General features: G+C 20.3%; 2 protein-coding genes across 6 annotated transcripts; both read left to right on the forward strand.

Moving 5' to 3' along the window:
* Positions 1 to 913: 913 nt before the first annotated feature.
* Positions 914 to 3,384, forward strand: LOC107998973 (KICSTOR complex protein kaptin). The gene is made up of 7 exons (XM_062082979.1): positions 914 to 1,456; positions 1,537 to 1,802; positions 1,941 to 2,107; positions 2,172 to 2,344; positions 2,515 to 2,593; positions 2,657 to 2,948; positions 3,069 to 3,384. Exons 1-7 carry the CDS (start codon positions 1,252 to 1,254, stop codon positions 3,132 to 3,134), a joined length of 1,248 nt encoding a protein of 415 aa, XP_061938963.1. The 5' UTR covers positions 914 to 1,251; the 3' UTR covers positions 3,135 to 3,384.
* On the forward strand, positions 3,116 to 9,851 carry LOC107998971 (tetratricopeptide repeat protein 7B). 5 transcript variants are annotated; one of them, XM_017058565.3, is made up of 15 exons: positions 3,116 to 3,135; positions 3,786 to 3,910; positions 4,444 to 4,595; positions 4,700 to 4,868; positions 6,373 to 6,555; positions 6,836 to 6,965; positions 7,073 to 7,209; positions 7,302 to 7,540; positions 7,668 to 7,856; positions 7,933 to 8,111; positions 8,182 to 8,621; positions 8,709 to 8,947; positions 9,036 to 9,140; positions 9,251 to 9,342; positions 9,509 to 9,851. In XM_017058565.3, exons 1-15 carry the CDS (start codon positions 3,131 to 3,133, stop codon positions 9,639 to 9,641), a joined length of 2,517 nt encoding a protein of 838 aa, XP_016914054.1. In that variant the 5' UTR covers positions 3,116 to 3,130; the 3' UTR covers positions 9,642 to 9,851. The 5 variants fall into 5 exon arrangements, with proteins under 5 accessions (XP_016914054.1, XP_016914050.1, XP_061938962.1 ...); XM_017058561.3 differs by lacking the exon at positions 3,116 to 3,135 and adding an exon at positions 5,257 to 5,319 and having other exon boundaries at positions 3,533 to 3,910; positions 7,302 to 7,588; XM_062082978.1 differs by lacking the exon at positions 3,116 to 3,135 and adding an exon at positions 5,257 to 5,319 and having other exon boundaries at positions 3,533 to 3,910.
* The last annotated feature ends 200 nt before the right edge of the window (positions 9,852 to 10,051 follow it).

Here is a 10,051-nt window from a genome sequence, read left to right on the forward strand (position 1 = left end):
ATAATAATTAAATATAAATATTTGAAAATTGATTATTAAAATTAATGCAAATAATATATTCCATAAATATATTTTTTATTTTTAATCTTAATAACTTAATAATTGTAAGAGTAATTTTCTATAACTTTTTATATTTGATATGTATTGAAATTAATTTTGATAAAATTCTGTCGTATATAATTGATATATATATATATATATATATATATATATATATTATATTGTCGCATTATTTTAGCTTTAATAATGATCTATGATTATTGATAATTTTGAATTAATAATAATGAATTATTTATTAATTAAAAATGATAAAAAAATGTGATTAATATTAGCATCATGTTTATCTTATTAAAAGATTTCTTTAAAAGTAGCGTAAATTATAAAAATAGTTAAGAGATGGCGTTATTGCCCAATTCTTATTCTACTTTATTGTACTTTTGAAAAAACATCTTTAATATTTAAAAAGTGATGCTAATGATCAATTCTTATTTTATTTATATTTTTCTCGTATTATTTTTTGTCATTTTTATATATATTTTATTTTAGAAATGATACTGTTTCTATAATTTTTTATATATTTTTATTCTTTTTATATTTGTTTGGCAATATCATATCATTATATATAATGAAATGTATATCAAGTATATTATCAGTAACGTATGTTTGAACGTATTTAGTACGTATGTTTGAAACGATCTCTAATTATTAGATCAATATATTATGCTGAATCGATAACATTGGAAATAATACTAAAATGAAATTTATCCTTATTTCAGCTTGTATAAACTTATATGAGATTTAATTTAAAATATTTATTTTTAAAAATCTATTAAACTTGTAATATAATACTCAATTTTTAATAATGCAGTCATATATAAAAAATAAAAATATAATATAAGAATAATAATAATACTAAATAAATATATATATGCATATATTCATACGTATATAAAAAAGATATTATTTATATCTAATATATTATTTATTTAAAATGATATTTGTTTTTAAATAGAAAATTTAAAAAAAATTAAAGTTTAACATAAAACATTTTGTGATTTTACAAAATCTGTTATTTATCGTGATAAATAAAATTAATTTTATATTTCTAACCTTAAAATTGAAATATAAATATAAGTTTTTAATAAAAAAAACAATACAATATTATTTATTTTCTATAAATAATAAAAAGTTAATTAAATAACTCATGCAAAATAATAATTATTGTGTTTATTAATACTTTTTTATAAAAACATGAATAATTTAACAGATGCACATTGGTTTCCTTTAACATCACAAGGAAATATTTATTCAATGACAAAATTGTGTTCTGCCAATGGTTCTAATAAAGTTCTAGTAGCTTCTCTAAAAAGAAAAATATATTCCTGTGAATATCATTTAATGCCAAATTTACATTTAAGACCATTGGTTAAAGAATTACTTTTTACATATATTCCTAGTTTGTAATCTTAAGTATTAATACATTATCTGAAAGTTGGTCTTTTTTATATTTAATTAAATGCAATATTTATATATTAGGTGGTGCAGAAATTATATCTATTGATGCTTATAATAAGATTGATAGTGGTGATGGATTTGTAATAGGAATAACTATTTTAAAGGCAAGTACAGATACGTCTGTAGAAAGATATTTAAATATATATACAGAAGGTGCTATAGATGGAGAAGGAGATGAAGGAAATTCAATTGAAGCTATAGCACAAAATTGCCTTATGGTTGAATTACCATATACACCATATCACTTATATCATACAATATTACCACAACAAAATGCTCCTAATGAGGTAAGTTTTTTATAATAAAAATATTTTTTTTAACTAGAAAATAAGACATAATATTTATGAGATATATTTAAACAAAAATGATATTATTTATTATTTTATAAATTTATAACAACATTTTAACTATTTCTAAGATTTTAGGTTGTTTGGTTACTCTCTGGTAGTGATTATAAAATACATATGATCAGAGAAGATAAATTAAATCACAGTTACAGTGAATCATCTATTGAAAAATATTTTCCTGAATTGTATGATATTCAAGGAATTGCAATATGGATTAATATTTATTATTATGATAGTTATAATTGGTATGATTATAATATATTTTTATATATTATTATAATAACTTATATTTATCTTTAATTTTTTTAGGAGATTGACAGTAATTGGTTGTGAATGTGGTTTAGTCAATGTAGCTATAATTAATATTCCGGAATTAAAAATTTGCCAAAGTTGGAAATTAAGATATGATAAACCTATCTGTAGTGTATCTATTTTTCCACTACAAAATAATATTGGAAAACCTTCTTTTATTAATTCTAAAAGTAAATTTTATTATATATTAAATATATATATATATATATATATATATATATATATAATTAATAATCTAATTATAATTTTATTATAATTAAATTTTATTATAATTTATAATAATCTAATTATAATTTTATTATAATTTAAAATTAATGATAAATACTTTTATTTATTATAGATTCCAAAATGTTTTTAAATGGTCAAGAAAACAAATTAAATGTTCTTATTGTAAATACAAATAATGCAATTGTTTTTATGTAAGTATAATTATTTTGTAATATATAATAACAAACATATATTATTATATTTTCCATAACTAGGGATATTCTAAATAATGGAATGAATGAAGATATAATATTAAATGGTAGTGAAACAATTGATTGCATTTTATGTTCTTGTGTTGCCGATATAAATATGGATGGTCAGAATGAAATACTACTGGGAACTTATGGTCAAGAAGTTCTTATTTTTTATTTCATAAATAATACATGGGAATTGATAATTAGAAAATTATTTGATGCTCCAGTACATTCTATATGTTATATGGATATTACTAATGATGGAATGAAAGAACTTATTGTTCTTACACAACGTGGAGTGCATATATTGCAGGTTGTAATTTTTATTTAATTAATCATTACTTAATTATATTAATTTATTTTAATAAATATATATATCACATAAAATGTATATAAAAAAATTTCAAATTTAAAGTAGAAATATAAATTGCAGCATAATATTATAGATGTCAAAGATAAATGGAAAAAACGATATAAAAAATTTCTTGAAAAAGAATGAGGTACAATTCATTTTTTTAATCATTATTAAAAATATTATTTAATATTAAATCTTTATTTATCTAAGGATTTGTGAAAATACAATATTATAAAATATAAAAATACACATTTAATATTATATAAGTATATATATATATATATAGTATATGTATATATTAATAATACTAATAAAAAAAAATAACAGAAAATTTATTTTTATTGTTATTATAATTATAAACTTGAATGATATTAATAAATAAAATTAAAGAATACTTATCTATGTTGTTTATTTTTGATTAAAATAATTAATTTAGAATATAGTAAATTTATATAAATAAATCTTATATAAATAATACATCGTAAGGTTTTATTTAAAAAACAAAATGATATTTTTGTATAAATTAATAAATTTGTATATAATATTTCTGTATAATATTCAAACGGATTTCCATATTATAAGTAATTTCACGAAGTATCGTATCTATATTTCGTAGAATCAGTGACATGACAGACAGTTCAAAATAGCACGTGCTTAAGAAGGAGATTGTCATACGTGTTCTTTTACGTTGTATTCACGCTTGTAACACTGATGATCGATATATTACTTTATGTTTTTCTAAATATTATAAAAGAATTTAATATCTTATCTCATTCTTTTTCCTACATGAATTAGAATGACAAGTAAGAAAGGACACACCCTTCGAATTGAATCGGAGATCGATAAAAACCGTGAAGAAGGAAATTGGAAAAAGGTTATAGAATTGGCGGAACACCTAAAAGTACAGTATCCCAGTAATGGTAAATATTTTTTTTTTCTTTAATGTTTATAAATATTTTGATATTTTTATTTTTCAGTAAAATATTTAATAAGATTTTATAAAAATTAATTATCAAGAATTTCGTAAACTATTCGTGAAAAAAAATCGTTAAGTCATGTCTCGAATTACATGAGTAAAGGTCAAATATAACTGTAGTAAAATATGTCATTTGATATGAAATTTTTTTAATATTTCTATATTTTTTTAATATTTTAATTTAAATTTTAAAAATAACAAAATTATTAGATATTTTTAATTTTAAAAAATAAAAAATGAATAATTAATATTAATTATTAGATTATTAAATATTTCTATTAGTATTTATATTAATTTAATTATTATATATTATTATATATTATATATAATATTAATTAATTTTTATTAACATATTTTATTAATAAAAATTCATATTTGTAAATATTTTAATATATAAAAATTTTTAAAAATTGTATAAAAATTTAATAAATACATAATATAAAAATGCATATTTTAAATATATAATTTTAATTTTAGAATGTCTAGCAAATTTTTTATGTGGAGAAGGAAGATTAGAAAGTTTTTTAGAACAAACTCCACCTATAGATGCTAACATTGGAAAAGCTAGAAATGGTCTACAAGAAACTAGAAGATATTTAATTCTTGCAGCAAATGAAAAAGATAAACAAGTAATTATAATCTTTATAATTTTTTTAAATTGTATATTATTAAAAATTTATAAATTTAAATATTTTAATATTAGATTAATTAAAAAATTTTTAAAATTATCTAGGCTTTAGTTGTATTAGATGCACATTTATTACTTGGTAAATTGCATTATGCAATGGGAATGTATGAAGAAGCTCTCAAGCATTATCAACAAGCTGAATTACATACACTTACAGAAAAACCATTACCTTGTAGAAGTCTACGTATTATTGCAGAATCATATGCAATTAAAGGTTTGCATCAGATTTAAATCATTTAATATGTTAATATGTTAGTGTGCTAGTGCATTATTATTTTTAATATCACATATAATAGCTTGCTATTTAAATAAAGGAATGATATATATATCTATCATAGTTTGATGTTTTATATTCACTTAACAAGTTTTTTTTTAATTTCTATGCTTTAAAACATTAAATTTTATGCCATTGCACTTAACATAAATATTCTAACAAAGATGAAGAACTACATATCTTTTTTTTTATTTTCTGTAAAAGTATAAATCTTTTTCAATCTAAGATAACACCATATCAAAATCATTTATTTTTGAGGATATTTATGCTATTTGTTCAGTATTATAATTAATGTATAACTTAGAGAAAGAAAGATTATTTACTTTAGACACAGGAAAACATTTATCCCGTCGAAGACTGCGCATTATTGCTGAATCACATGCAATTCAAGGTTTGTACTTTGCTTCATTTTTATTTCTTTTATTTGCCATGTGTAAGTTTATCCTATATCTTTATTTTTCTTTCTTTTAGCTATTAAATTATTATATAAATTATTAGCTATTAAATTACAATATGTATTATAATATATATTGTATATGTTTTATTATTATAGAAAACTATTATTAATGCAATAATATAAATCAAATTTTCTTTCATTAGCTTTGAAAATATTTAAAATATATATTATTTTGTTAATATCATTTTCATTATTTAATTGCTAATAAGAATTTTCCAGAATTTAAAATATTAAAGCAATATATTTTTATTAAATTATTGTATTATATAATATAATAATATATAGATTTTAGCATTTAAAATCTAAAATCTAAATTTATATATAAATTTATATAATTATATTTTTATATTAAAATATAGAGAAATCTTGTTTATCTCAAAATTTCTAAAAAAGATTTTTAAAAATATTCTATTAATGATAATATATTTTCTTATCTGAATTATTTATTTATTTGTACTTTTACTTTTTTTGATATTTGTTTGATTCTTAAATTCAATTCTTATTATTATCTCATTATATCGTTTTCAATTAATAATTTTTAATCATTTTAATTATTCAAAATCAATTTAATTATATTATTTTATATTTTTTAAAAAATTGAAAAAATTATTGTATTATATTTTAATTAATTTGTTTATGTGTCAAAAATAATTAATATATAATTAAATAAGTTTAAAAAAAAGTGTTTATTTTTCCTATTGTATAATAATATAACATAGATAATTTATTTTGTCATGATTTTATTAATATAATTTATTAATAAAAAATATATTTACATTTATTGGTACATTTTTTGATACATATAAATAAGTACATATTTATTGTATAAAATAAATTAATTTAAAACTGCTTGTATTTTTTATGAATATAATTTTTCAATATTTAAAATATATATCTTAATATAAAGAATAAATTATTCTTGTTTTCTATTAATTATATTTTTTGTTAATGATAAGTTTTTCTACCTTTTTTTTTTGTTTATAACAGGTCTTTGTCTAGAAAAATTACCACCAAATTCTAAATCAAAATATAAAATAGCAGAATGGCAAGAACAAATCATCAAATGCTATGAAATAGCTGGGGATCTAACATTGGTATATTTACAAGAACAAGATAAACTTGCAATGCAACATCAAAATGGAACGTCTACCGTAAATAGTAACAATGCAGGTGATCCTTTATAAGATATTTTTTTGCATTAACTAATGTTAATTGATGCTTAGTGTTCCATAATTTATAAATGTATAAATAATATCCTAATTGATAGTAGGAATATTCAGTGAATAAAGAACAGTAATAACAAACATTAAAATAAATTTATTTTAGAAATATTGCATTAATTATATTTGTTTACATTTTTTCAGGTGATATTATAGGGTTGTTGGTGGAATGTGACAAAACTTGAAATTTGAGTTTTGTAGTTAATACCTTAATATCATTTGATCAACAGGTACATATTCTTCTCAATCTTCGTTTTGTTCTACAAAACATATTGGACCAATATTGGAAACTGCACTACAAAGGGCACCCATATTGTACATTCAAATTGGTAATATTCAAGGTGCAATAAATCGTTATAGGTAATTATTTGTTTCTATTAATAAAACTATAAACAAAGAATGTAATAATAATGTAGAGAAATATTTAAAATGTTAAATAAACAATTTTTATTCATGAAATTTATAAGGGAAATTTTATCTGCTGTGGAGTCTACAACAACTCAAAGTCTTAGGGTTACCTTAACGAGACAATTGGCAGAAGTATTAATTCGAGGCATTAGCGGTGCTGAATATAAACCTCCAGAAGTACTAAGTGATTCAACAGGTAATATTATTAATAAAACCACGTTTATTGTGATAAAATTTAAAACGAGATTAAAATTAGAAATAAAATCATTATTATAATTTATTTTTTAGATTCACCTTGGAAACCAAAGAAATATTTAGGTCTTAATAAGTTTGTGCCAAGAAATGAATATGAAGAAACAATTTTATTATTATTAATAAGTGAAGCTATGGCAGTTAGAGATGCTGTGCTTAGTCAATCTCCAGAATTTAAAGATGCAAGAATTCATGCTTTTGAAAATGCTGCTGCAGTGTATGATCTTCTCACAGTAGTTGTTGTGAGGTGGAGTCAAGTGGATTTATTGTATGAAGTAATTGCAATGAATTTTTCAATATATATTCATTTCTCAAATATACATGTATATAATATATCATATATACAAATATACATATATACATATATAAAATATATATCATAATTTAATTTTATATTTTTAGTCATTTGAAAGAGCAATGAAATTTTCTCACGAAGAAGCGCATGTATGGACTCAATGTGCATTATGTTTAATTAGTATGGGAAAATATATGCATGCTTACAGAGTTTTAAAAGTGGTAACAAGATTGTCATCGCAAAAAGTAATGCCGTGCCTTTTAGCCGCCAGATTATGCTATGAACAGTTAAATATGGTAAGAATTTTGTTTCATTATTTATGTATTCTGTAAAAATTTTAACATATAAAAACATATTAAAAATAATATATAGATAAAAGAAGGTATCGAATGGAGTCAAAAAGCACTTCAAAGAGAAACTTCAAATTCTCAAGGGATGCAATCAAGATGTCATCTTTATATTGGTATTGGTCATAGTATTCTTGCAGTAAATACTATAGTAAAAATGGATAAAACTTACCATACGAAAACAGCTCTAGAATATTTTCAAAAGTATGTACAGTTAAAAATTAAAAAAAGAAATAAATTAAATATATTATAATATTATATATTTATTTAATAGAGCGCAGCAATGTGATCCAAATGATCATTTAGCAGAATATTATTTAGCTCACGAATATGCAATTAACAGACAAATTAATGACGCAATGATTCATGTAAAAATTGCATTAAATTTACGAGCAGAACACATTCCGTCATTGCATTTACTGATATTGCTATTGTCGGCTCACAAGCAATATTCAGAAGCATTGCATTTAATAAATAGTGTATTAGAAGAATATCCAGATAATTTAAATTTTCTTTATATAAAAGCGCATCTTGAATTACGAAGTATTGGTGGTGAACAAGCATTATTTACCATAAGACATATGCTTTTATTATGGAAGAATCTATATGAAGATCAAACTAATGCTAATTGTAATGAACAGCATAGTGAAAAACGCAGTGAAACTAGAAGTGTTTTTCAACTTTATGCTTCTGAATTGTCTGATAAAGACTCCAGTATGTCTTTATATATTTTTTTAATTTATAGTTTTTAAAATTAAATTATTTTGTATAAAAATTTCAAATAGCTAAAATTTTTAATAGGTTCTCTTCATGCACAATCATTAGCTGCTTCAAGAGTAGAGCAAGCTTTATCAGAAGTTGCATCTTCGCTCAGTTCTTTTACTCCAAAGCCTGGACCACAAAGAGCATGGTTGTTACAATTACAAGTTTGGCTGTTGCTTACTGAAGTGTATCTAGTTTTAGATCAACCAAATGGTGCTGTTCTTTCTTTACAAGAAGCTACAAATATTTTTCCACTAAGTCACCATATTATGTATACAGTAAGTAATATTATCTAAGAAGAATAAAGAAAAAATTTGTTTCTTCTTATTTCATATAATTTCATTATTAAAAGTATTGAAATTCTAGCGGGGTCTTCTTCATGAATATAAATTGGAATATATGGAAGCAAAACAATGTTATCAGAATGCAGTTTCAATTAATCCATCACATATTAAAAGTTTACAACATTTGGTAATGATTTTAGTTTTTTAAACAATTTTTAATGAATCAAGTAATATACATTTATTTATATATTTTATATATTTTTTAATATATTTTTTATATATTATTTTTATTATTAGGGATTAATTTATCACTATTTGGGTAGTCAAAGATTAGCTGAAAAAACTTTACGGGATGCTGCAAAAATTGATCCAAATTCTCATCAAACATGGTAGTATAAAAAATTATTACATATTATAAAAATTATATTTGTATTTTATTTTTATATATCATTTATATTTGAAAATATAATATGATATTTAATGATAATATGATAATGTAATATTTAAATAATTTATATATTATAAAATTTTTATCAAATAAATTTCTTTTTATAGGTACAATTTAGGAAAAGTGTTGGAATCTTTAGGTGAAGTAGAAGCAGCAAGTGATTGTATGGCTACGGCCTTGGAAGTAGAAATTACGAATCCAATATTGCCAATTCTTTCAATACCAGTAACATTTGAATGATTCAAAATTTTAATTTTTTAAAAAAGATTATAATTTATCATGCAATATTGGCATTTGTTTGTTCTTGTGGCAATCGTACCTGCTTATCTTTAAAATTAATATTGCATTATTGTACAAATATATAAATTCTTTAAAAAGTATTATACAAATAATTTATCAATAAAAACTTATTGTAAAAAAGACTCAAATAAAGAAATATAAAAAAGAAAATTATTTCTTAATAATTATATTAAATATTTAACAAATTTTTTTATTAAAAAAATATTCTGTTTTTAATATTTTATATTTTAATATTATTATAAAATGTGATAAAATTTATAAATAAGATTAATATTCACTTTTAATTTTTACAATTTTAAATAATATTCTATGATTTTTTATTCATATTATTATAAACATATATATATAAC

Source organism: Apis cerana, linkage group LG12 (assembly GCF_029169275.1).
Source record: "Apis cerana isolate GH-2021 linkage group LG12, AcerK_1.0, whole genome shotgun sequence".
Taxonomy (NCBI): Eukaryota; Metazoa; Arthropoda; class Insecta; order Hymenoptera; family Apidae; genus Apis; species Apis cerana.

Excerpts from the sequence above, each read along its gene's own strand:
- LOC107998973 (XM_062082979.1), top strand. The coding sequence starts at position 1,252 with ATGAATAATTTAACAGATGCACATTGGTTTCCTTTAACATCACAAGGA. Across the intron at positions 2,108-2,171 it reads TATTATGATAGTTATAATTG|GAGATTGACAGTAATTGGTT; the intron begins GTATGATTATAA and ends TAATTTTTTTAG. Across the intron at positions 2,594-2,656 it reads AATAATGCAATTGTTTTTAT|GGATATTCTAAATAATGGAA; the intron begins GTAAGTATAATT and ends TTCCATAACTAG.
- LOC107998971 (XM_017058561.3), top strand. The coding sequence starts at position 3,787 with ATGACAAGTAAGAAAGGACACACCCTTCGAATTGAATCGGAGATCGAT. Across the intron at positions 4,596-4,699 it reads CAAATGAAAAAGATAAACAA|GCTTTAGTTGTATTAGATGC; the intron begins GTAATTATAATC and ends AAAATTATCTAG. Across the intron at positions 6,966-7,072 it reads GGTGCAATAAATCGTTATAG|GGAAATTTTATCTGCTGTGG; the intron begins GTAATTATTTGT and ends GAAATTTATAAG.